General features: G+C 47.1%; 3 protein-coding genes and 1 long non-coding RNA gene across 4 annotated transcripts; 3 read left to right on the top strand and 1 right to left on the bottom strand.

The window, feature by feature from the left end:
* Window positions 1–1,357: 1,357 nt before the first annotated feature.
* Window positions 1,358–2,676, top strand: LOC117837915 (late embryogenesis abundant protein D-34). Its single transcript, XM_034717727.2, has 2 exons — window positions 1,358–1,851; window positions 1,965–2,676. Exons 1-2 carry the CDS (start codon window positions 1,666–1,668, stop codon window positions 2,439–2,441), a joined length of 663 nt encoding a protein of 220 aa, XP_034573618.1. The 5' UTR covers window positions 1,358–1,665; the 3' UTR covers window positions 2,442–2,676.
* Window positions 2,677–11,249: 8,573 nt separating this feature from the next.
* On the top strand, window positions 11,250–12,191 carry LOC117858031 (heavy metal-associated isoprenylated plant protein 47). The gene is made up of 2 exons (XM_034741006.2): window positions 11,250–11,497; window positions 11,624–12,191. Exons 1-2 carry the CDS (start codon window positions 11,489–11,491, stop codon window positions 11,990–11,992), a joined length of 378 nt encoding a protein of 125 aa, XP_034596897.1. The 5' UTR covers window positions 11,250–11,488; the 3' UTR covers window positions 11,993–12,191.
* Window positions 12,192–17,123: 4,932 nt separating this feature from the next.
* LOC117835039 (uncharacterized) lies at window positions 17,124–20,861 on the top strand. Its single transcript, XM_072291082.1, has 4 exons — window positions 17,124–18,800; window positions 18,879–19,137; window positions 19,969–20,148; window positions 20,323–20,861. The coding sequence occupies exons 1-4, from the start codon at window positions 18,520–18,522 to the stop codon at window positions 20,740–20,742; spliced, it is 1,140 nt and encodes a 379-aa protein (XP_072147183.1). The 5' UTR covers window positions 17,124–18,519; the 3' UTR covers window positions 20,743–20,861.
* Window positions 20,862–21,401: 540 nt separating this feature from the next.
* LOC117844473 (uncharacterized) lies at window positions 21,402–22,242 on the bottom strand. Its single transcript, XR_004637931.2, has 2 exons — window positions 21,992–22,242; window positions 21,402–21,722 (listed from the first exon to the last, which is right to left on the bottom strand). It is a non-coding gene; the product is annotated as an uncharacterized lncRNA (long non-coding RNA).
* Window positions 22,243–26,806: the final 4,564 nt, after the last annotated feature.

The following is a 26,806-nucleotide window of genomic DNA, read 5'->3' as shown; positions in this document are numbered from 1 at the left end:
GGATCACCGGATCGACAGCCGCCGCGAGACGGGGCCCCGCCCGAGCGCCGCATTGTCGCGCCGCCGCTCGCCGTCCGTCTTCCGTTTCGACGGGAGGGAGGGGGGTATTTCCACATTCTGGCACCGCCCCGGGAACCCAACCGTTGCTCGATGACACGTGGGTCCACCTAGTTTCACTGTCACGTGGGTCATGGTGCGACTCCTTGACGACTCCTGACGGCACGAGTCCGCCCGGGGGCGCCCCGCAATCCGGAAAGATTGAAAGAATCCCAGCAGCAGCAGCGCAGCTCGCCTCCTGCCAATTTTTTTTCCACGAGGAATTTGCATCGCGAATCATCACGGCATCAATTGGTAGTTCGTTTAACCGGTTGTATCAGCTGCGACGAACTGCGCTGCATTTGAAGCCGTGCATAAGACCCACGCTACGCATCAGTTTGTTTTTTCTCCCAAACCCTGAAGCCCTTTAGTGCGCAGTGCTGGTGGTGCTACCGCTGCGTGTGATAGATACCTTTGCCGTTTTAAATATTTCGACCTCGCTTGGCAGGACTTCACCACCGGCTCCTCCACCGGCAAGTCCTACCAAAGGGCACAAGCAAAACAGCTCTAGTGCAGGAGCTCCATAAAATCCGCTCTCTAGAGTATTTTGGTGGGGGAGAAGTCAAAAAATTTGGCTCCCAGTAGCTTCATCCTCGACCGCAGGTGCGTGTGACCCTTTTGCCCGTCGTGGCCCATGGCCGAGGACAGCAGGGAGTAGGCACAGGGCAGAGTAACGGTACGGTGGAGCTCCATGGCTGGAACAAGGCACGCGCCGGAGGGAGGCAGCGCTGGGCTGGTGCGCTAGGAGCGAAAGAGCCAGGGCCGGTGGTGCGAGATGGAGCAGAGGCGTTGGGGGCTAACGGTGCGAGTGGATAAGGAAGGAAACAGGGTGAGGAAGAGACAAAGGAAAGAGAAGAAAATAAAAGGAGAGAGGAAAAAAAAGAAATACGAAGAAAAGAAGAAAAAGTGGAAGAAAAAAATGAAGGGTACAGTGGACATTTCACATTTTTATCCATTTGAAACAATGAAGAGAAGCTGTTTTGCACTGGGAGAATGGATAAGAAGGATGGGAAAGGGAAGGAAATGGAGTGAAGAAATAATGGGAAGAAAAGAGAAAAAAGAAAAGGAAAAAGGAGAGGGGTATTATAGACATTTCATCATCTTATCCATGTTACACAGCTATGAGAAGTTGTTTTGCCAAACTTTTTTCAACCAAACAAGTCGAAGCAAAAAACTGCTTCTTAGAAAAGCAACAGCCGCAGCCACGGCCGCAGCCCTGCCGAACGATCATGCACCTGCGTGAAAGACGCGCGGCATCCGGTTGCAGGTGTCATGGCGAACGAGCGCACACCGTGCCACGCAGCCCTGCAGAGCGCCAAACCTTTGCCGCTCTCTGGTACGTTCTCAGCCGAACCCACGCACACGCATCGCTCTAGGCGTCCAGACGTGTCACTGCAAGAAGTGAACATGTAGCAGCGACCCATACGGGTAAATCTAACTGGTTCGAAGAATTTATATGCACCTGCGTTAGCCGGCTACCTGCTGCCTGCGCTAGCCAAACTGACCCATCCTTGCTTTGTTGTTGCGGCCGTGTGTTCAGCTAGCGTTCGAGTCCACAGATCTGGCAGCATGAGCCAGCCCCAGCCCGTCCGCGCCGGCGACGTGTACCCAGCGTCCGCCGACCCCCACGAGGCCCGCCGCGAGCGGGACAAGGTCGTCGGGCAAGGCCAGGAACAGAGCGGCTGCGGCCTGCGGGTCACCGAGACCGACCTCCCCGCCGGTAGGCGCATGGTCACCACCAGCGCCGGCGGCCAGGTACGTTATTATAGTACTATCACACCATAAAGCAGCGCACGTTCCAAGATCGTTTTCATGGCGTTTGGCCCTTGGAACCGACCGCCACTCTCTCTCTCTCTCTCTCTTTGCAGGTGATGGCGCAGTTCACCGTGCCAGTGCCGGACCAAAACGTCGCGGAGGCCACGGACGCGGTCACTGTGGGCGAGGCCCTCCAGGCGGCGGCGCAGACGGCGGCGGGGGACAGGCCGGTGGGCCTCGCCGACGCGGCGGCGGTGCAGGCCGCGGAGATGCGCGCCACGGGGCTCGGCGGCAACCTCCCCGGCGGCGTGGCGGCCGCGGCGCAGCAGGCCGCGGAGACCAACATGATGATGAGGCCGGCGGAGGAGGGCGGCAAGGCGGTGAGGATCAGGGACGTCGTGGGCGACGCCGCGGCGGTCCTGCCCGCCAACAAGGTTGCCACGAGGGAGGACGCCGAGAAGGTGGCGGCGGCCGCCGCGCGCAACGAGGGGAAGAGGGCAGGCGCCGGCGGTGGCGGGGGGAAGGGTAGTAGTGGCGTCGTCGATGCGGTGGCGGCGGCCGCGGACATGAACGAGGGACGGATGATGTAATCACGTACTGTACCGTACCTCTAATATTGTCAGTTCGTTTGTCACGATAGGTCGCTACTCCGCTAGCCTACCTAGCAGTACAATGTATTTCTTCAATAAAATCGAGAAGCATCAACTAGAAGAAGAAAAGGGTAACCACGCATGGTAATCGAAAGCGTCTCCTGAACCAGTTTGGGCCCAGCGTTGGTTCTCACTCACTCGGGACGGTATTCCTAAGTTCATATGTATATGTTACGTGGTTTCCGGTTTTTGAGATGGGTGCAAATATATTTCATCCGTTGGGATGCGCCTCATCTCCTCAACCCTACCCTCTCTCACCGGCCACCGCACGCGCCCCGCCATCGTCTGTAGCCACCTCAACTCCTCAACCCTACCCCCTGCCGTCACTGCACGCACCCCGCCACCGTCGATACCCTACCCCCTGCCATCACCGCACCGTACGCACCCCGCCACCGTCGGTACCCTACCCCCTGCCGTCACCGCACGCACCCCGCCACCGTCGGTAGCCGCCAGTGTCCGCACGCTGTCTGCACGCACCCCGCCGCCGTCTGTAGCCGCCAGTGTCCGCGGTGACACGACCGCGACGCCCGCCACCATCCGTAGCCGCCGGTGAAACAATCCGAATTTCCATTTCTGAGAATTCAAGATTGCGCACCCGGTGAAACAATCCGAATTTTCATTTCTGAGAATTCAAGATTACGCACCCGCCGTCATCTGTAGCCACCTCATCTCCTCAACCCTACCCCTCTCTTACCTGTCGTCACCGCACGCGCCCCGCCGCCATCTGTAGCCGCCAGTGACACGACCGCGGTGTCCGCCGCCGTCCATAGCCACCGGTGAAACGACCCGAATTTCCATTTCTGAGAATTCAAGATTACGCACCTTTGTGATAGTCCCAGAAAGACTATCACATGTGAATCCCTATCTCATATAGTACAAATTCATACTAACATAGAAATATAGAATAGCAGCAGAGTAACAATATCATAAATATATCATAAATATCGAGTACAACACATCAGCTCATGCCGGTACAAGTCCATCAGGACTAAATCATAAAAGGTAAAACATCTACGCATGTAGCGCGGCAAACAATACCTTCAAAGGCGACTTGAGCGAGGGACCATCCCTAATCTTCCCATCTATCGTTGTTGAAGTCGTAGTTGGGCTCCGATCCTGAAAAACCACCATCTACCTAAGAAGCGGGTAGGCCATATCAACTCTCAAAAGCAGGAGGTCAAGGAAAATGGGGAAATAATACTATATGCATGGATCAACCTATATATAGTTGTAGAGGTATATGCAGCAGCAACAACAATTAAGGATGCATCAAAGCAATACCATCTCCAAGGTCAACACCTTACCTCAAGGAAGTCGTCACAAATCACCAGATCCTTCACCCAAGAATCCAGCACCCAAACATACTAGGCGATGTGAGAGCTCATTCCCCTCACGTCTCAACGGCAAATGCTGGCCTATCTCAAAAAGGGAAGGTAGAAGTATAAATATAAGTCTAGTTAGAAGTAGCGGTAGTCAACAACATTGTCCATAACCAGTGGACACGAGCTATAGCTATAGATTTATATACTTTGTAGAGGTTGTACAACTGTACCCGCACGGATGGAGCCTGAACGGTAGCGATCCGTTCAAACCCCATCTAACGGCCGGAGCCCTAGTAAGTGGATAGCACTCTCCTGTTTCCTCGAGTCTAGAACCGTCCTCAATTATAGGACACGCTGTCACCAGTTGAGGACCTCGAAGCTGTGAAACCTACCAACACCGGGGTGTAGTCTGGTCAAAGCAGATCAACACCTCGAACTCCTTACACTGATCCTCCAATCCGCCTACAGTTGAGCACTATCCACCACTAATCTCGGACTGAACCCCGCCCATAACAAGGCGAACGGTATGTACGAGAATAGATATTGTGACTGGTGGTAAACTGACTTGGTCCTTAGGGGTCAAGAGCGAGCACAAAACTCCACAAGTATGTGACGAAGCACCTACAATGTACAAGTACGCCACCTGCTCCTCAGCGTCAAACAAGGTACCCACCACAGGCATAAGGGGGTGGAGAGAGTCCAGAATGCTCTCCCGTAGTAAGGCACTCTCGCTCCTACCAAAACACGTCAGGGAATCACACTTACCCAAAACACACGCGAGAGTGTACAAGGAATCCCATCACCAAAGCCATGGCATATGACCATCAATAACTCAAAAGCATGTATATGGATATAAGTAAGTGGACTAGCTAGGGGTCTATAGCTAGTCCACAAGTAGGTAACAAGGAAAATAGTATAAACAATTATCAAGGCATGGCTAGAAACATAGGTTATGCAATCAATCATCATCCAAACATCATAAATCAAGCGTTAGCAACTAAGCATGCATAGGATCTATATAATTGGGAGCAACATGACACCTTATCCGTTGTCGTTGAGGTCCTCCTCGGTGTAGTCGGGGTCTTGAGAGTCTTCCGGGTTGTAGCTTAAGTCTGAACAGAATGAGATACAACGCAATATAAATTAATCAGCATTACATCTAGACAAAAAAACTCCGAGAAAGCCAAATTTAGAAGATCCAAATAACATCAAACTAGCTACAAACAGCACGGGCTCGATTTTACGAATTTAATGCTACTAGTTTCATTTTTTTCTAAGTTCAAATGAATTAGTTATGAATTTTTAAAGATTAAAGGATTTATTCAATATTTTAATTAATTTTGGAAATTCATTAATTAGGGTGACACGTGTCATCTTTTGGTTGCGCCACATGGCAGCACGGGAGGGTGCGACGTGTCAGCTGACGTCAGCGTTGACCCGGTCAACGGGCAACGTTGGCTTGGTCAGCGTTGACCCGGTCAACTGGCCCTGCCGGTTATCTGGTGGGCCCCATTGCCTGTTAGTAGGCCCCACAGTGGGCCTAGCCATGGACACATCAGCGCCACATGGCAGCCACATGGTCATCCTAGTCTAGGTGGCACTGCCATATGGCGCACACAAGGCCGCACAGGGTTAGCCGGGATCCAGTTTGCAGGTCGGATCCAGTTCGCCACGCTCATGGGCCCGAGCGTGTGGCGCGCGCTGGTTGGCTGCGGCATGGAGCGGCGGCGGCGCGACGTCGCGGTGCGGGCAGGCAGTGACCGCGCCCACGATGTCGCGGCACGGTGCGATGTCGTAGCGTGGCGCGGACAAGCACACGACAGAGCTGCAAGCGGCTCGGGCGGTGCGCGAGCGGCGCGTGGTGTAAAGCAAGGCAGGCGCGTGGCGATCGGCCCGAGTGCGTGGGCTGTGCGTGCGCGGTCACGGGGTAACCCCTGGCCGTGGCATGGCTAGCCGTCAAGTGTGGCGTCCTGGAATCCCAGGACTGAGGCGAGGCGCGGCTGCACGAGAGGGCAGCGGCGGCACTTGCATAAGAGGCACGGCATGAAGGCCGGTGACACAGCGGCGACGGCAAGCGGCGGGTGCGGCTCGATGGCCAGTCAGGCAACGGAGGCTGGGCGACAACTCGAAGGCCGGTCAGAGGCACTAAGGAAAAGAGAGAAAAGGGTGGTGGCTCACAGCACGACGGAGATGAAGGCATCGCCGGCTTGGTGAAGGCTCGTGGTACGGTGACGTTGGCGGCTCCTTCTCGGCACAGCTTCCCTCCGGTGGCGGTGACGGCGTCGGGTGGCTCTGGCTTTCCCCTTCCTGGCGTGGCACGGTGACTCCGGGATGATGGTGGCTCCTCCGATGCGAACTCCTCCTTCCTCTTCCTTCTCTTCCTCCCCCCCTCTTCTCTTCGCTTCCCCTCTCTTCCTCTTGGCTGGTGGTGGCGGTGTTGGGGAGAAGCCTCGGAGCTTGGATGGGCAGAAGAGGTTGCCGATCGGGGCTATTTATAGCCTGTGACTAGGGCTAGGGCAACGGGGCGCGGGTCGCGGGAGTGCGCGGCCATCCATTCTTGGCGTGCGCGCTCAAAGGTGTCGTGGCGGCCATCCAACAGCCCCCCGGCTAGGGTTTAGAGGCGTGGCCGACGGTCTACAGGGGCAAGATGGGGAAATCCCCACCTTGGAAGGCTCTGGAAGGGGTTACAGGCACGCTAGGGCTACGGGAAGGTGCGCGCTAGGGCTACGGGGAGGTGCACACGGACACTCCCCGCGTTGTCGCGGAGCGGGAAAGGGCGCGCAGGTGCGAGCACCAGCGAGGCAGTGGCGGTACAGGCACAGCAAGCGACCGACGGGAGGTAGAGGAAAAGCTGACACGTGGGATCCACGCATCAGCAAGGGGGGAGAAAAGGTAGGAGCGGTGGCGGTCTGGCAGGCCGACTGGGCTGGTTCGAGAGAGAGGTAGGTTAGCGGGCCACGCCAGTTTGGCTATGGGTCGGCCTGGTTCAATTAGATGTTAGGTTAGTTTTAGGTTTGGTTTTTATATTTAGTTTGAGATTCAAAATTCAAACACACTCAACTTTGAAAGCCAAATAAAATCAAAAGGAGCCAAATCAAACTAGCACACATGTTTTAAAATTAATTTTAGTTTTAATTTATTAGGGAATTTCTAGATGAGAATAGAATTTGTGTTCCATTTTCAAATGAGAACACAATTCAAACAAAAAGTTTTAAATTTTTTAAATTTTACTCAATTTAATATTTCTAATTTTTAGGAATATTATAGTCTTCCCCCCTATGGGAATCTCGTCCTCGAGATTAAGCCTCTATCTCCTCCTCGAACAAGTGAGGAAACTCTTTCTTCAAATCTGACTCCTTCTCCCAAGTTGCTTCTCTCTCGGTGTGGTTGCTCCAAAGGACCTTGCAGTATGGAATGGATATCCTCCTTGTCCCTTTCTCTGCGCGATCCAAAATCTTGATTGGGTATTCTGCGTACTCTAGGGTATCTTGTAGATCTAAAGCTTCAGTGTGGACCTCCTTCTTCGGAATTCTCAAACACTTCCTTAGCTAAGACACATGGAATACCGGGTGTAACATTCTCCTTGGGAATTCTCATACACTTCCTTAGTTGCAACAAGTGGAATACCGGCTGTACTCCAGCCATGTGTTCTGGTAGTGCAAGCCTGTACACGAGCTCTCCAATTCGATTAACCACTTGGTAGGGGCCTACAAACCTCGGTGCAAGCTTCCTTTTAACCAGAAACCTCTTGTTCCCACGAAGCGGTGAGACCTTGAGATAAACGTGATCTCCAACTTCAAATGATAAGTCTCTCCTCCTCTTATCTGCGCAGCTCTTCTGGCGACTCTGAGCAATCCTTAGGTTCTCTCTAACCTTGCTCACGTTCTCTTCGGCCTCCTTAATAGTTACTGCCCCGAAGAGAGTACTTTCTCCAACCTCAGACCACATCAGCGGTGTTCTGCACTTTCTCCTGTATAGGGCCTCAAAAGGTGACATTTGAAGACTGGCTTGCATTGTTGTAGGAAAACTCAGCAAAAGACAAGTTGCTCTCCCAGTCGGTGTCGTAGGTAAGCACACAAGCTCTCAACATATCTTCCAAGATTTGGTTCACTCTCTCAATCTGTCCATCGGTCTAGGGGTGAAACATTGTACTGTACTCCAAGGTAGTACCCATAACTTTGTGGAAGCTCTTCCAAAACTTGGCAACAAATTGAGGATCCCTGTCTGACACAATACTCTTAGGTGCTCCATACAGCCTCAGGATGTTGTCCACGTATAGATCTGTGAGCTTCTTGGTGCGGTAGTTGCATCTCACAAGTATAAAATGAGCGACCTTGGTGAGTTTATCCACAATAACCCAAATTGGGTCATTCCCCTTCTGAGTCCTGGGCAAGCCGACAATGAAGTCCATGGAGATGTCCTCCTACTTCCAAACCAGTACCTCAAGGGTTTAAGTAGCCCTGCCTATCTCTGGTGCTCAACCTTCACTCATTTGCAGATGTCATAGCAGGCGACGTAGTTGGCTATGTCGAGTTTCATATCCTTCCACCAGAACCTCTCCTTCAAATCTCGGTACATCTTGGTACATCCTAGATGGATTGAATTTCAGGATACATGAGCTGCATGTCTTCTTATCTGGGCAAAGCCCATGTATCCCGGGCCCATTACGGTTTTGTTCGGCGAAATGAGGAAGAGAAAAATGTCAAGATATCCCTCACCACCCTTCGCATTATTAGCAAAAGACTCTAACCAACTGAGCTAATAGGTCTGTTGTTGGTTTTTATCCTTTGGGGCGTTATATACAAATTTTAAGGATCTGTTTGGGACTACTCCGCTTCACATTTTTCAGCTCCACTCCCAAATCTTCAAGCCAAACACCTCCAACTCCAAAAACTCTAGGTCTAGAAAAAACATGGATCTTGGGGCCAACTCCAAAGATTTTGTGGAGCTCCTCAAAGGGTGCTCCAGAAAACCACGTTTCAAACATCCACATAGAGTTGTAGGATAATTACCCAACATGCCACTATTTACACAATTCAGCTTACCGGTTCGTGAGTAAAAAAATAGAACGATTGCGTCGTCCCTTCCCTTCTCTCTCACCTCCCTTGTGCTGCATCTCATCCCGCCGCTACCTCCCTTGCCTAGTTGCCCTCGCCGACTTGTGCCTCTGCCAGCCGTGCAAACCGAGATAGAATGGATTCCCCTCAATACTGTCATCCGGCGCATGCTACCGCACCTTCGCGAGCCGCTACGCTTACTCCTGGGCTCCCCCATGGTCTCACACCCAATGCGGCTGTCCCTAGCACGGTGACGGCATGCAGGAGCTCCACGTTTGAGCGGTGGCGTAGAAGGCGAGATGTGCCAGGAAGAGCAGCTCCGCAGATGCTCAAAGATGGCAGCGCTGCGTCAGGCCAGTTCAAGCCAATGGAGGTACCTGTTAGGATTATTCCACGAAATGCCAAGGCGCCATTACCTACTAAAATTTCAAGATAAGTGTAGAGAGTAAAAAAAACTAATATACAATATCTTGTTTCATTGTCGGTGAGTAGCTTGTCACATACATATTTTTGAAAACTAGTTTATTTTGTATAGGTGTAAGCTCCACTAAAAGTGGTAAAACAACATTACATATGTAACTGTAGCAACATGGGAAAAAAATAAAAAAAGCCTAAATAAAGAAAATAATGAACATATAACAACAAGGGCAAACAGGACTATTCCCATCAAATACTACATTTTCTAGAGCTGGAGTCATGCTGTTAGCCAAACATGTTGAGTAACTTTATATTTTTCTGAAGTTGGTGAGCGGAGTTTTTTTTTTTTTGAGTGGATCAGTACCAAACGGACCAAAAGAAACCGATAATCGACCTGTCCAAACTCCAAAGGAAACAACGATGTGGCCCTGTGCCCTGCGGGCTGTGGCGATTCCGAAATCGAAACCCTCCACAATCGTTGTGTGAACGTAAGGTACAGTACAGCCGTCCAAAAATTATATGACGTGCTATGGGAGGGCAGGCACCCGTTTGATCGAGTCATCAGCAAACGAAAGAGAGGGCACGCCTGCTGCATGCCCTGCCGATGACCCGAACCATCAGCCCATCAGCGAGTTCGCCTGAAGTCCTCAACAACAGGATGTCGCTCCTGCACCCTCACGAGTTTTCGTCGCACTGTTCGGAGGCGCAGAGCATTTTGAGTCGCGATGTTACAGAAACCCTTTTTGTTTGAGTCGTGATTTGCACCGTGTGTCGGCTCCAGCATCTGGCTGGAATAAAAAACGGGCCGGCCGGGCTTTTCACGTCCATCCGGACAGCCCTTTTTTTCTATCCTAATTTCGCAGCTAATCCGTGAGTCACGTGACACATTACACGGTATGCCGGAACGATTACAGTGTTTAGTACCGCACGGATAACTTAGCCGGTGTTTGGATACTAGGTGCTAAACTTTAGCAGTATCACATCGGATGTTCGGATGCTAATTAGGAGGACTAAACATGAGCTAATTATAAAACTAATTGCAGAACCCTGTGTTAACTTGCGAGATGAATCTATTAAGTCTAATTAATCCGTCATTAGCAAATGGTTATTGTAGCACCACATTGTCAAATTATGAACTAATTAGGTTTAATAGATTCGTCTCGCGAATTAGACTCCATATGTGCAATTAGTTTTGTAATTAGCCTATGTTTAATACTTCTAATTAGTATCCAAATATCTTATGTGACATCTGATGTGACAGGTGCTAAATTCAAACACCTCCTTGTATCGCGCTAACCAACCGCTAAGCCTCCATAAGAAAAGATATGTCAGGTCCTTTCTCGCCAGGTCCGGTGGCTCGGGCCTGTAACCCTAGCCTATGGGGGGGTAAAGGAGTTGGTCGGGAAGTAGCCTGTTTCATGTTCACTCGATACATGCATAGCATAGTGTGCCGCATAGCTAGTGTCCCTCACTAGATGTGCATCGAACCGTTGGGTCGTCCCTTCTGCCACTCACACTGTTGTGTGTGCCTCAACACGTGCAAAATCGATAGGTAGGGCATGTTAATTGCCCTGCCGAAACCCCTCTTCGAATGGGCAGAAAAGAAACAGCGAAAATGCAGAGTAACATGTCCATTATATATATTGCTGTTGCAGTAGTGCCGTGCGTTCCGCGTACGTACCGGTACCGGTGCACCCGCGTGGTCCCGGCACACCCGAAGCCGTGGCATGTGGAGCCGGGGACCCCTCATCTCGCGATCGTTTCGGCGTAACGCGCCGTGTGGATCGGTTAAGTCGTCTCCGGTCAGTCGTCGCCCCAGGTCAAGTCTTCCAGGCTTGGGGCCCATGAAAGTAGACAAGGCGACCTGCTCGTGCTCTCCAAGGGCAAGTCTTCGCTTGAGTGAGTGACCTGACCACAGCGGCCAATTCATAAACAGGAACGTAGCGCGCGCACCACGCAAAGCGCCAGTAGAGCCGTGTGCACGGCGCGGCGGCTATGTATATAGCAGCTCAGGCGCGCCGCTGCTCTGCACCCACCAAAACACACAGCAACCAACTGCGGGAAACCAACCTCTTCTCTCCACTCCGCCTCTGTTTCCGTACCAACGCACTCCGGAAACCTCCACCTCAATAGTCGCGAGGCGTTTGAGTTCTTCAAGCTTGGAGCACCGCGCAGCCCCGAGGAATCAGCCATGGCGAAGGTACCGTCACCATCTCCTCCTGGTCATCTGCATCAGCTTCTTCCTCCTTTCTGCACTACGCTCCAGCCTCCAGCTGACTTGGCGACCGAGAGGCTAACGTGCTCTGCTTCTTTCATTAATTTTCAGCAAAAGATCGTGATCAAGGTGCAGATGAGCAGCGACAAGTGCCGGTCCAAGGCGATGGCGCTGGTGGCGTCCACGGGCGGCGTCGACTCCGTGGCGCTCGCCGGCGACAGCAAGGACCAGGTCGTTGTCGTCGGCGAGGGCGTCGACTCCATCAAGCTCACCGAAGCGCTGCGAAAGAAGGTGGGCGACGCGCAGCTGGTGCAGGTCGGCGAGAACAAGAAGGAGGAGAAGAAGCCGGCCGACCCCGTCGCCGAGTACAACCAGTGGTATTACCACCACTACCCGCCGCCGCCCCCGGTGGTCTACGACCACCGCGCCGCCGGGTACGGCTACTACTCGCAGCCGGACACCAGCTGCTCCATAATGTAGAGAGGGGCTTGCATTGGCGGCTTGTTAGTTTGTATTTCTTTTTTCTTTTACGCACACGCTGTTAGAGTATATTTGGTAGTTGTAGATATATGTATCGTAGACTGCCATATGTATCGGGGGAGCTTTGCTCCCCAAGTCTTGTACTCAATATATACCGGCTGAGAGGCTCAATGCAATACAATCAATCTATTATACCCAATTCTATTCTTCCTATATGGTATCACGAGTTTAAGGTTTCAAATCTATGCCAAACCTTCCACTTCCGCTCGTCCCCCCTGCCTCCCGCGCGCCGCCGACCGTCCTTCACGACGTGCATCCAGCGTGCCCCCTCGACGGCCTCCTAGCGCACCCCCGGGGAGGTTGCCCATGACCTCCGTCGGGGGCCATGACCTCCGCCGGGGGCAGCGCCCTCCGTCTCCGCGACAGATCCAGTTAATCCGTCGCCCTCCGTTGTTAAGGAAGATCAGATCGTGAAGAAACTCGTCCGGGTGTCGTCCTCCCTCCTCGTCTCCGCTGCCCTCGGCCGCGCGCTTCTGCTCGTCGCGCCGTCGACCTCGGCCACGCGCCTCTGCTCCGCGCGCCTCTGCTCCTCGCGCCGCAGCCCTCGGCTGTGCGCCTCTGCTCCGCGCACCTTCTGCTCCTCGCATCTCCGACCTCGGCCACGCGCCTCTACTTCTCGCGCCTCTACTCCGCGCACCTTCTGCTCCTCGCGCCACCACCCTCGGCCGCGCGCCACTGCTCCTCGAGCCACCGCCCTTGGCCGCACATCCCTGCGTCGCCGGTTTCCCACGCCGCGCTCACCACCACCTTGCCCCGCCATCCCTTAGCGCATGATTTTCTTGCACCGCTCCATCTTTTCTGCCTATGTACACCTGGAGGTTCTACACGAGATACTCTTGCTGTGTCTTCTTCTTTAGCCCAATCAGAGATCGGGATTGCGTCGCCCACCGCCCGTCGACCTCTCGCCTCTACTTCGACATCGGCGTCGACTTCACCAGCTCCTGCCTCGTCTCCGACAGTACAGCTTGGCGAGATGGATGGCGCCCTCGGGGACGCCCATGTGCACCGCCCTCCTCGCTGCTTCATTCCCATGTCGACCTCCACCGACTCGTCGTCGCCTCCACCGATCGGGACGCCTCCGCCGACTTCGCCCATCGTCGTATCGCCTCGTGCATACTCAGTTTGATAAGTCGATGTGCATGATTCACCCAGCTCTCGTGACGTTCATCCTCGTATTGCGCGCCTCTTCCCCGAGTATGGAGGGCTACCGCTGCATTGCCTCTTCGGGCAGCAGCGGTGCCATCCGTGGTCTCCTTCGCCGTTGCATCCTCACCGCCGCTGACCACATCAACAACCTCGTCATCACTACAAGTCGCTATGTCTTGCGCATGGTCTTCTTTAGGCTGTTCGAGTTCTTCGCCGTCTCCTTCGAGCTCCGCCACCGCGTCATCCGGATCATCAGGCCTTGTGTCAGATCGTCCGGGTCTACCTTCTTGCTTCGTCCAGCACCACCTCGTCGCCAGCGTCGCTGTCTAATCTCCACCTTGTTCGTTTACTCCAGCAACCGCGGGCTGCATCGGCATCTTCTACCTCGCCATTCTTCAACGCCTGCGACTGCCTTGGAGGCCTTCTCAGTTGGTTTCTTAGATGCTAACACATGGTTGGTGCCCTCTACCTCGCACGTCCAGTATTGGCAACACTAGTGTGTGCCATCGTCCCCGACCGCGCGGGCGAGCCCGACCGCGCCAGCGAGCGCCCGACCGTGCGAGCGAGTGCTCTGCTCGGTCGGGCGCACGTCCCGACCACACCAGCGCCCGCCCCGACCACACCGGCGAGCGCTCGACCGACCCCGACCACGAGGGCGAGTGCTCCGCTCGGTCGGGCGCATGCCTCGACCGCACTAATGAGCGCTCCGCTCGGTCGGGCGCACGCCCCGACCCCTCCGGCGAACGCCCTGACCGCACCGACGAGCGCTCCGATTGGTCGGGCGAGCGCCCCGACCGCCCCGGTGATCGGTCAGGCGTGCGCCCTGACCGCACCAGCGAGCGCTCCGACCGGTCGGGCGAGCACCCACAGTCCTCCCCCACGCCCGCGGCACCCACGCCCTGTCACTCGGTCTGTGACTGGGGACATCCAGCGGTGCTCTGGCTGACGCCAACTCCATCGTCTATGTCGGTTTGGCTGCATCGACTTCGGCATCGATCCCCCCTCCCCCTCTCCAATTGCCTCGATGCGTCACCGTCTTTGTCTTTGGTGTCCTCCTATATGCGTCACCATCCTCTTGGCGCCTCCTCATGCGCTCGCGGCTTCATGTGCGGCTCCTTCATCCTCCCTCATCCTCGGCAACCTCGCCTGCTACGTCGAACATGGCTACTCTACTCACGGCATCCTCAACCACGGCTACTCATCCTCCTACTCGGCTACCTCGACATCGGCACAAAGGGCTATCATCTGCATGAGTTACTCGCCGGTTTTCTCTCCAGTCGTAGCATCCGCACCGCACCGACGTTATCACTGCAGGAGGATGTCAGTCCGTCAGCGTTTTGCCTTCGGCTTCTTCTCCAGTCTCACCGTCTGCGGTGCTCCCGCTGTGACTGTGGGGGGATGTTAGAGTATATTTGGTAGTTGTAGATATATGTATCGTAGACTGCCATATGTATCCAGGAGAGCCTTGACCCCCAAGTCTTGTACTCAGTATATACCGGCCGAGAGGCTCAATGCAATACAATCAATCCATTATACCCAATTCTATTCTTCCTACACACGGAATCCACTTGTAAATTGAATGGTGGTGCCGGCAAAACCTCTATTGTAAGTTTGTGTCCGAACTCTCGTATCATCTTCCAAATTGCATTAGGTACGTTCGTTGATCGTACGTAATACTCCCACTCACAGCTCTTACCATCATACCAAGAGGGAGTTGTTTGTTACCCAAGCTATAGGTGATGCATTCGTTCCAGTGACATTGAATAATTATATTGGTGAGTATATACAAGTGCATCCAGTACGTAGTTTGTCCTTTTCATCTTTTGTGTACATATCGGTTGACGATCTAGTGTTTCAACTTGCAAGCAAACTTCCACAAATCAGTAGGGAAACATGATTCCGGTAATCAAAAGCGTAAAAGATAACCAAAGATTAGAGAATCTAACTCTAGCTATCTTAGAAAGTAGGTATGGAGATTGGAGAGGCTTTGTTTTGGCACTTAAGTTTAGACCCTAGTATTAGTTACTTTGGCCGCGCACAGGAGTTTCCAGGACGCCCCTGATAAACTGTATCCAGAAGATGCACAGCTCACTCCTGTGATCCTGTCACACACTAACTCCAATCGTTGACTTCGAGGTCAGCCAATGTCAACGTTCTTTTAGGCCAGTCCCAACCCTCCACCTCAGCTCGTTTCCATAGTATTAAATATAGTGCCATATAGGCAAAAAGCTTAGGTGGCAAGAGAGTTAATATATGAGCTGGTTTCTTTTCCTTTCTTTTTCATTTTTTCCTTCTAATTCTCTCGCATATCTTTACTTCTTTTCTAATTATTTTGTTTCCTTGACTAGGCTAAGTTGGATTATTTTATTTTCTTACGAAGGTTGAGTTGTTTTTTTTCTTTCTTTGTGTTTGTTCAATTTTTCTATGTCTTTCCTTTCAATTTTTATGTGTCCCCTTTTAATTTTTTCTCTATGTATATATATTATTTTCTTTTTCTTTCTTTCTTTTTGGTTATTCTAATTATCATGTAGATATTCTTTCTTTGGATGGTTTATTTCATAAGTTATATCATAAATCTTTATATATTATATTAATAGAATATAACTGACTTCTCTCATGATGAAATTAAATTATTTAGATCCAAGAGAAAATCAATGTTAAACTGCAATTTCATTTTCTTTTCTTCTGCTTTGTTTTCTTGTGGCGCCCTTTTCTTTTTCTAATTATTTGTATATTATTTCTTTATCTGTTATTTTATTTGGTATATTATAGTTTCATTTCCTTTTTTATTTTTAGTTCATCTTTCCTTCATTATTTTTCTATTTTACGGATTAAAAATATTGTTACATGTTTATAATGTATTTGTTCCAGATGTACAATTTACTATTCGATGAGTTCATATATTTAGTTCTACATGTATAAATACTTGTTCTGTGGGTTCCTGCATTTTGTTCGAGTTATATAGATCTTTTGTTCCGTGAGTTCATATAATATGTTCGATGTGTACAAACTATTCTGTTTCGTGAGTTCGTATAATCAGTTCCACGTGTTGACATTTTTGTTCTGTAAGTACATACAATTTGTTCAATGTGTACATATATTTTGTTCTTTGAATTCATATAATTTGTTTAGACGTACATATCTTAGAAAAAAATCCGAACATGATTAAAAAAATAGTGATAAATAAAATTCATCCAAATTTAAGTGGGGTCTTGTTTTGAAGGTTTTCTTTTGAAAAATGCAACGGTGCATTAAGAATTTAATTTGGATGTTTCGTTTGAGATTTATAGTTTTTTTAAGTGTGAAATCCTCTTTGCATGTGAGATGACATTAGCAGTCACATGCAATCAATTCTCTCTAGTTTCTTGTCGAGGCTGAATTGGCCATTTGTTTCTTTATGTTTATTCCTTTTTCTATTTCTTTCCATTCAAATTTATTTTCCTTTTTCCCTTTTAATTTTGTATGCATATTATTTATTTATTTATTTTACTCTTTCTCTTTTTCATTTTAAATCTCATGTAGATATTCTTTCTTCTATGATTTCTTTCATAATTCATATTGTCTATGTTTATGTCTTAAATAACTAGATGTTAATAAACACATAACTGACTATTTCATTTATGTGTATATCGTTTCCTTTTCTTTCGTTTAGTTTTCCTTTTCTTTCATCTATTCGTGTGTATAATAATTTGTTTGCTATGTGCAAATTAATATCTATTTACCTTTTTTTAATTGCAATATTTTTTATATGTTCATAGTTCATTTGTTCTAATGTATGGACTTTTGTTTGATGAATTTGTGTAATTTGTTTTAGGTGTACAAATCCTTGTGTTGTGAGTTCGTGCAATATGTTCTAGATATACAATTTTTATTCCATGAGTTCATATAAATTGTTCGACATGTATAGTTATTTTGTTCCGTCAGTTTGTATATTTGTTCTAAGTATAAATATTTTTGTTCTGTGAGTTCATACAATTTGTTCGATGTGTACATATATTTTGTTCCTTGAGTTCGTATAATTTGTTCAGACGTACATATCTCAGAAAAATTTTAGAACTTGATTAAGAAATAGTGATAAATAAAACTCGTCAAAATATAGCCAAGTGGGATCTTATTTTAAAGGTTTTATTTTTAAAATCTAATAGTGCAATTGAAATTTAATTTTGAATTCATTTTTAGTTTGACACTCTCTTATACAACGATTTGTCCGTGATTTAAATATTTTTGTTCGCACTGTACAATTATTTTGTTCATCATGTTTAGTTATTTGTTCCCAGAAAATAATCATTTATTCGTGATGTTCAATTATTTGTTGGCAGTAGCCAAAATTAATTATTTAATATTGAAAAATATTTTTTAAAAAAAATTCTCAAAACATAGTCAAGTGGGGTCTTATTTTGAAGATCTTGACGTAATAAACATAATGGTGCAATCAAAATTTAGTTTGGATGCTCAGTTTAAGATTTATACTTTTTTAGTTTTGGATTTGCATGCATGTGAGTTACATCATAGTCTTGTCCTTTTTGCATGCGTCATGCAGTCCTCTTTCTCTATCTCCTTCAAACTATATATGCATGCATTAGCATCTGACTTAAAAAATCTATACCGTCACATGGGGAAGGAAGGAACCACGTTGAAGGAAGCAACAAACTGTGCTAAAACAGTCTAATTAATTGGACTGACACGCGGCTCATCACGAATATTTCTACTGGCCAGCACACTTTTTGAGGCGATGGTTGCTGATCCGTCGCCTTCCGCGACATATAGCCGCACCCCCACCAGACGGGCGGAGTAGTTGATCTCTCTATCTCTCTCCTCCCCTGCCACTCCTGCTTTCTCTCATCTTGATGCTACATTTCCGTGGCAATTTGTTGCCTCCCCGGTCCCTTCGCGACGCACCCCAAATCAAGCCGCCACTATCCCTTGTCGTTTTCCTCTTGCTCTCTTGCCTACCAGAGAGGAGTCGTTCCATTGTTTGGATTGGCTCGGCGGATTGCCTGTTTGTTGATGCTTGCTGGGCGATTTCAAACTGGGGCAGATTGCTTTTTGATGGTGTTCTTTGATGCAGGAGGCAGGGAAAGGGAGGGAGAGGGTGGTGGAGGTGGAGGATCTCAGTGCAACCACCAAGGTTAGGCGAATGCTCATTTCTCTTCCTGATAATCTATTGTTTCTCCATTAATGGTTGCGAGGAAAATGCGCAATTGAAAGCACCCTTCCCGATGCCTTGATTTTATTCCCACATTTTGCAAATTCCCTAGTAACTTTTTTTGAGGGAATTCCCGATTGGGTTTATGTGAAATCCCTTCCTATCGTATAATGAAATGTCAGCACCCTCTCAACCTTTTCAATTGCAGGATGCAGCTGTTGTAAGCACCAAGCCCACTAAGAGATATCCACTCGCATTATGGATAGCCATATTAGGGTTGATCATGCTTGTCGGCGTGTACATATTCTCGTTGTCCTTGAAGCAAAACGGGATGTTGTTTGGTCTCTTGCAGACCAACATGATAGAAAAGGAAAGGGAGAAACCCTGTCATGATCCCAGAATTCCAGACACAGAAATCCCTTATGTGCACTACCCGACGCCAAATACGTATGACAGGTAATGATTCTATACTTGGTGATATGATTCAATTATTTTTCAGGTTAGTGAGTGACTTGTGTGTTCCTTGTTTGTTAGGGAAGAATGTGCATGCATGGGGGTTAGGTTCTTTGCTATCTTGTCAATGCAAAGGTCAGGGAGTGGATGGGTTGAGACATTGTTGAATAGCCATCCGAATATTAGCTCCAATGGAGAGATTTTCTCCGTCAAACCAAGACGCAATAATATCACTGAGATAACAAAAACACTAGATAAATTATACAATCTGGATTGGTACAGCAGTGCTGCTAAGAATGAATGTACGGCTGCTGTGGGGTTGAAATGGATGCTCAATCAGGTAATCCCTCTTTTAATTAAATGTGTTGGAGGACTTCACATGATAGTTTAATACAACATTTTGTGTCCCAATTATTTGTACTCTTAAGTGCTTATCTAGTGTAAGAACGTTATATTGTGGAACAACTTAATAGTTTCGGTTATTCTTTTTCCTTTTGAAACTTAATATGGACATACCATGATTATTTTGTAAATCCAACCTAGTTCACTTAAAGTTCGTTTAAATGATTATGGACTATCTGAGAAGCAAGGAAGTAGGAATGCATTGAGATTTGCTTCAGTATAGCCAATTTATTTGCATGGTAAATTGCTTGCTTGCAACTTGCAAGTGTTAAATAGTCTGTTAAAAAAATACTTTGGTTATATGAAAATACCATGTATCTAACATTGGAGGATGAGCTAGCAGCCTAGTAGTTTACTATAAAGAGGGAAGCAAAACTAAATAACTAATGATCTTTTATTCTGTCTCTCTATCCGCCACTCACACACACAGACCACTCCATTTTAAAACTTATTTGTTTCTTTAACATAGAAGATTGGCACACTGAAGGTGGTTATTCTGGACAACCGCTACTGATAGAGATGATGCCTGTGAGCATTCTATAGGTTATTTGCCAGATATATTAGGTTGATGGACTCATTATTTACGATGACTCTTCTGGGTATATATGTTTACTTCAAAAGAACTATTCAGTTTGTCCTTTGATATGAACACAAGAATTATTATATTTGTATTAGGATAGATTGATAGTGTGGTAAATTTCGAAAGATACATTTAGCTTACTTTTCTTCATTATATCTTGTGGTATGCTTATTCTGGTGAAAATTATAGGGTCTAATGAAGCACCATCAAGAGATAGTAAAATACTTCAACCAAAGGGGTGTGTCTGCAATTTTTCTGTTAAGAAGAAATCTTCTCCAGCGCTATGTCTCTATATTAGCAAATGCCCATGATAGTGCCATGAAACAACTAAATGGAACTCATAAAGCTCACGTGCACTCCAAACAAGAGGTTCACATCTTTCCTTGTTTTTATTTTACTTGCACCTTAAATTCAGATTTTATTCAAACATGCAAATTTTGTATGATAAATAAACATATGTGCTTACAACAACTTTATCAACTAAAATGCTGAAGATGTGTGTCTTGAGTAAAAGAGAATCCTTTTTTTTTTTGCTGTATGCAGGCCGAAATTCTTGCTCAATATAAGCCAACAATTGACAAAAAAACGTTGATTACTGAACTAAAGCGGTCTGATAAGTTGGCAGTTGATGCCTTGATGAATTTCAAGAACACCAGGCACGTTGTTCTGTACTATGAGGATGTTGTCAAAAATCGCACTGTGAGTCATTATTGCTTCGCATCATCGATCTGTGGAGGCAAAAACAATTTTCATTTTTCTAACCATCATTGTTGTGTTTTATTTATTCAGAAGCTCATGGATGTCCTGGATTTTCTGAGATTGCCTAAGAGGAAGCTGTCCAGCCGGCATGTGAAAATCCATACTAAACGATTGTGTGACCATATCGATAACTGGGCAGATGTTAGTAACGCTTTGACGGGGACGCGTTTTGAGAGCTTTTTGAATGGCCGAAGTAGACGATGAAGTTAGCTGGTGTAAATGTTGTAGTGAGTCGTCCTTTTGATCCCTTGTTCTCCCCTTCTACAGCTAACAGACTTAGGCAAAGTAGGCAATTTTGGATACCGGGAGCTACTCCAAAGGGATTCTTTATTTATCATCTACTTTGTAGCATGTATAGAATTTAGTTGATTAATTAAATTCATAACAGTCAACCATTAATAAACAATGGTTTGCCTTTCTTAGTCTATACAAAGTGATTGCTTTTTTTATTTTTTTACATCGTTTGATGTTTTTCTTTTACTGCAAAGTTTGGATTGCCTTGGAAAATAGTCATGAGGCAAAAATATATCAATAGGATACTTGATCCAAGTTAGTCTCCTGTTAGTGTGCAGCATACCGTCCATTATATATTTCTAGTTAGTTAAAGAGAAAAAAACCTGCCATTGACTTTTAAGAGCTATTGGCAATCTACTCCAGTGATGCTCTAGCATTATAGCAATTTTTCCACAGCCACGTCCCAAAAGATGGCTTTGAAATTTTCACAATAAATTTATGAATGTCCAGTTTTTGTGTCTGCATGTTGGTAGCTGGGTAGACTGATATAACAAACTCTATCAGCCAGTAATAGTGGAGCTATTGTAAGCTCTAAGCACTAATATCATCATGCATAGATCAACAAGGTGTGAAAATACAGATGGTTTTCTTTCACGACGTACAGTCTCAGAAGCTACTTGAATGATACATGAATCAGAAAATCACATTGGTTTCCTATTTCTTTTCTCACAAGAATAAGATGAAGCATCATCTGATGAGATCGAAAGTGTGACAGCATTAATGAAGAACAACATAGTAGAGCAGTAAAGTTGTCCTCGAGCTTAAGGCATGGAGAGAACAATTCTTCTCGAGGTCAAGGACATGATTCTGGAGTTGGATTTTGCGAGATCTGCATGAAGAGAACAATTCCTCTCGAGGTCAAGGACATGATTCATCACAGCACCTTGCATCTGCACAATACAGGGTCATACTAAGATGGTTGGTTATGACGGGGGCGATGGATTGCAAAAAGGATTGGTTTGCCTCTGCCTTTTGCACTACTTAACTGCTACTGTTGCGCCTAGGAAACTTCTCTGAAGTCATCTAACTAATTAGGATTAGGAAACAGTAATTTCATCCATGTATGAAGCTTAACGAGGTGCACCCACGAATAAATACAGAACATGCCCATCCATATCTCAGCAAGCAAAACTGAAAGGAAAAAGAAGGGGGGAAATACCTTGTGCCCATTTCATCGAACACATTGGTGCGTGCTGGAGTCGATGGGTGGGGGGAGGGGCAGCAATGGAGAGCACACGGGAGAACAAGGAGACATGGATGCTGCAGGCTGCAGCTGCTGGCGGCCCAAAAGGAGGAAGAGGGAGGAACGCACTTTGCTGGGAGCTGAGCGGAGGGGCAGAGCCGCGGAGGCGGAGCTACGTGGCGAGATGAATGAGATGGAGGAGCCCTCTTTTGTCACTTGCATCAATGATTGGTCTAAATCTAGGTTCACCACTAACACCAATTTTATGTTTATTTTGCTTTCTTAGACAGCAGATTTGGGAGAGAAAAATACATGGTATCGTAAATACCGGAATCTTATTGGTACGTTTGACATCCGACTGAAGAAAATTGTGTTAGTCCCCGTGTCCAGCGCGTTTTGGTTTGCGTGCCTCCAGCCACCTTTAGTCCACATTTCGTTGGCCTGGCTCTCCGATGGAGGGTGACAACGGAGCGGCGTAGTTATGAGGGGTGGATTGGATGTGCAATTTCCATAATGCACCTGGCGAGCATGCTGTTCAATGGTGACTCAAATCGGCGATCAATGGTTCTTCAGCCTAAATCATGGCGTATTACTTGAGGTGTCTGTGTATGTATTGTGTTTCTACTTTATGTTGTACTCCGGTTGTAAACCTCTCGTGTTTTCTCTTGCTGAAAATCTTGTATCTTTTCTAGCCTACCTAAGGCCCCTTAATGAAATTCAGGTGGGGATCCCCCCTCCCGTTGACCCTTCAAAAAAAATTGTGTTATCTTACTATCGAAGCAACATGTTAACTTTGCCAGTTTCTTTGTATCAAATGCAACAGTGCTGGAGTCAATGAGGTTTGAGTTAGAAGATCGAAACATTCGTAGCGTGTGGATTGAAAGACAGCATAGGCTGCTCCAGATTGAAAAGAGGGCTTCCAGGGATGCGCAGTTTTATTTTGTATCTCGTAACAAATCGATTGGGTCATTTTGCCATCTGCCTGCTGAGCAAGAGCAAGTGCATGATTTGTCAACAGCCGATCCCTTTGAAAGGTTTCACAATTAGATCTGATTCCATTCACCATGGATTGGCTATACTGTTTTGCCCAAACTTGATCAGTCACTCGTTAGCGGTGTCTTGACATTAGTTATCTCTTTTCCTGGAGTACTTTCGTTTGTTACAAGATTAAATGCTATATTAGTTAACTTTTAAGTTTCCTCTCTTTTATGTCATCCAACAAGGCAATCTGATAATTTTCGAGTTTCCTCTCTTTTCAAGTCATCCAACAATATCAGTGAATCTTAAATAAGTTAATTTTCTCCTCTTTTCAGGCATGGGCTCAATGCCCACTGGGTTGCATTTGTGACGGGACACCAAACTGGAAAACTGAGGAGCTCAAAATTAGAGTGGAAATCATAGAGGGTCAGAGCATTAACTTGTTTTTGTGAAGTGGCTATTCAGTTGGGCAACAACGCTAACAAGGATAGCTGCAACTTTAATTTTATTCAGTTACAGAGAGCTGGCAAAGGATTTGTGCCAGATGTATGATTTGCAAATATTCTCCAGACCAGAAATATGCATGGACGTTTATGTGTATCTGAACATGGTTAAGGTGTTGTATGCATATGAAGCCTAAGGTGCTACTTCAAATCACTTAAAGAGCTAGACCTAGTTTTTAAAAAAAATCTGTATGGCATGTACTGGAATGTTTGAGAACATCAACATTTTATCTGATCCGTCTAAGCATGTTAAGCATTCTATGTTTTCAATGCTTTATATTTGGTTTCTTACAAATGACAATTTGAGAATTCTTTTTACGAGATAGAAGTGCATGGTGTTCCAAAGAGTGGAAAATTCATCTTTGTTTGAATGATTCTCCTATATCCTATATCTTTGTTTGATATTCCTTTTTTCCTCGAACTTAATTACAAATTTACAAGATATGTTGGAGTTCAAAGAGAACATTCAAGCAAAATACAAATCAAACCATTGTTGCACAGATAATCCAGTGAATGTTGTTATTTTGGGCAAAAGAAAAGAGTGAGAAATAGTGCCAAAACATTGTTTCATAGCAGCATCTAAGGCTACACAGCTTGCACCAAAGTCCTGTTGTTTGTAGAATTGGGGATATTCGGGGTTTTTTAATCTATCTATGTTGTGGGGAAAAAAAATGTCTCTGAAGATGAGGGCTGCAACCTGCAGTTGGACATATTTGCTTGCTTTGAGCTCCTGATTGGACTGCTCTATTGGGCTTGTCTATAAGCAGGTTAGACCTGAATTTTTACTCCTTAACTTCAACTTGCAATGCAGGTGAAGAATGGACATGGTTCCTTTCTTGTTTATGAAGCAAATAAGAGAGCATTTGAAACTGAAACACTACAAACCAGTACATTGTTCCCGCCTGATTTAGTTTTGTTCAACATCATGTGCCTTGGAATTTGGTTGCATAAGCAGAAACCTTCTGCCCTTTGATGATATCACAAAATCTGGTAAACATCCAAATATATATTTCTGAATTCTGAATCAAAAAAGCATTTGGGAAGAGATCATTGGACAGCCTCAGCCTGAGGTGCTTCTTACCCACAGGCAAACCACAAGCACAACCAAATTACTGATAATATCTGCATCAAAGAATACCAAGTTCCTTTGGCCTTTTTGGCTACAACAAAACATTGTGGCCTATCATCTTTATTTCATCAGCTATATAAGTAGAATGATTTGTCCTGTCACTGTGGCAAGCCGGCAGCTCTACCGCAGAGGCATTTGTGGGGATGCTGTACTCGTAGGAGAAGCTCTGCTCCGGCGTCCTAACCCTGAGGTAGAGCTCCTGCCGATCCCAGATACAGAGTACTTGTAGCATATGCGAACTCACGTCGCTGATTCAATTCCCGCATACAAAGTACTTGTAGCATATGCGAACTCATGTCGCTGATTCAATTCGGCTAATTTATGGTCGCCCGAAAGGAACACTCCGTCCAGGCGATTTCGAACCACATGTCGGAACTCCAAAGTCGGACGTATCTACCCCACGTGCTGCCAGGACGGCAGGTTCATTTTCTTTTCTTTCTAAAAAAATATATTACAAACAAAATTATATGCAAATACTTATAAACAAAATATGTATCATAAACTTTTACAAAACATAAGATTTGTAGAAAAATTTTGTAGAGAATAAATTAAATAGAAAAATAACAGAAAACTTTTAAAATAATTTTTGGGACAAAAATATGGTAAAGTTTTCTAACAAAACTTTGACACAAAATTTTGAAAGAAAAATTGGAACAGAAAAATTGAGAACAAAACATTTTGGAAGAAAAGATTAGTACAATTTTTTTCAAAAATTTTAGACAAAAATTAAGAAAAAAAAGGAAAAAAAGCAGGGGGATGGCCGGTGCGGAGCTCACCGCGCCGCCGCGTCGATCCGGCCAGCCCGGAGGCCGCCGTGACCCCTGCCACTGCCCTCAGGAGGAGCCTCGTCGTGACCGCCGCCGTTGCCGTCGGGCCCTGCCACGGCCGCGCTGGTCACCATTGGGCCCCCTCCGCGCCCCCAGGTGGAGCCTCGCGCATGGCCGCCGCTGCGGGAGCCCCTCACCGCCCGCCGGTGCTTCCAATCCCCGCTGCTCCGTCGGTCTCTTGGTGCGCCGCCTACCGGCGCTTCCCCTCGCGCCGCGATGCTGCGCTCCAGGCCGCCGCGAGCCCGCGACGCTGGGATGGACCGTGCGGGGTGCGCCAGGTTCCAGCTCCCACGCCGCCGGGGGCCGACCACATGGCAGCGTTGCTCCCAGGGCCTCCGCTGCCCGTGCCTGGATGAAAAGGGAAAAGGAAAGAAAAAGCAACTAAGATAAGGATGGGCGGATGAAAGAAGAGATAAGGACGGGACGGGGGCTCAGGTCGAAAAAAAAGAAAGGAAGAGGCAGCGGTGGATCAACTGGAGAATTTGTTTTGAGCGGTCACCTGTAAAAACAGCATTGGGCTCGTTTACGAGTCAGCAACATTATTAGTAGGCGAGCTAAAGGAAAAACTTGTGTGCGAACGGGCCTGGACCGGTTGGTGACCAGAAAGTTCAAGTAGCACCGGACTCAATAGGAGGTTCCAGGTTCGAACTCCTCCGGAAGCAGATTTATAGGGGTGTGTGTGGGGTGTTCAACCTACCTACTCCCTCCATTTCAAATTACAGGTCCTTCCAACTTTCTTGGAGAGTCAAACTATTTTATATTTGACCAAAATTATACTGAGAATTATGAAGATTTATAGTACCGAATATATGTAATATGAAAATATATTTAATGAAGAATCTAATAGTAATTATTTGATATCATAAATGTCAATACTTTATTGTATAAATTTGATCAAATTTAAGATTTTTTTAATTTTTTAAAAAAGGTTGAAATAACCTACCATTCGAAACGGAGGGGTAGATGATATGAACTCGGCGGCGATGAAGCATACATGATACATCGATTGATCGAGCTCCGTGCCTCGCGTGCCGAACGGGGGCTAAGCTTCGAGATCATGCATGTGAAACCCGTCAATCACGTCCGTAGGAATTTTTGTTGGACTGCGTCCACCGCGCTGCCGAGGTGGTCTATGTGTCAGCCCGTGAGCCACACTCTTTCTGGATCATTGGACAAGCCGATGTCGATGTTGTCTGACTCCAGCTCCTCCACCAAACGGTGAAAACAGTGGCCAGTGCAATGATTAACGTAGTTTATTTATTCCTTTAGAAAAATAATTAAAAAAAATCAAATCAGCGCCCCGTGTCTGACGGGACCGATTTCTGTTAGGTATAGCACCGTACACTACACTGTA

The sequence above is a fragment of the Setaria viridis genome, chromosome 1, assembly GCF_005286985.2.
Source record: "Setaria viridis chromosome 1, Setaria_viridis_v4.0, whole genome shotgun sequence".
NCBI lineage: Eukaryota > Viridiplantae > Streptophyta > Magnoliopsida > Poales > Poaceae > Setaria > Setaria viridis.
Note: the sequence above shows the minus strand (reverse complement) of the source record. Positions and strands in the feature narration are given on the sequence as shown.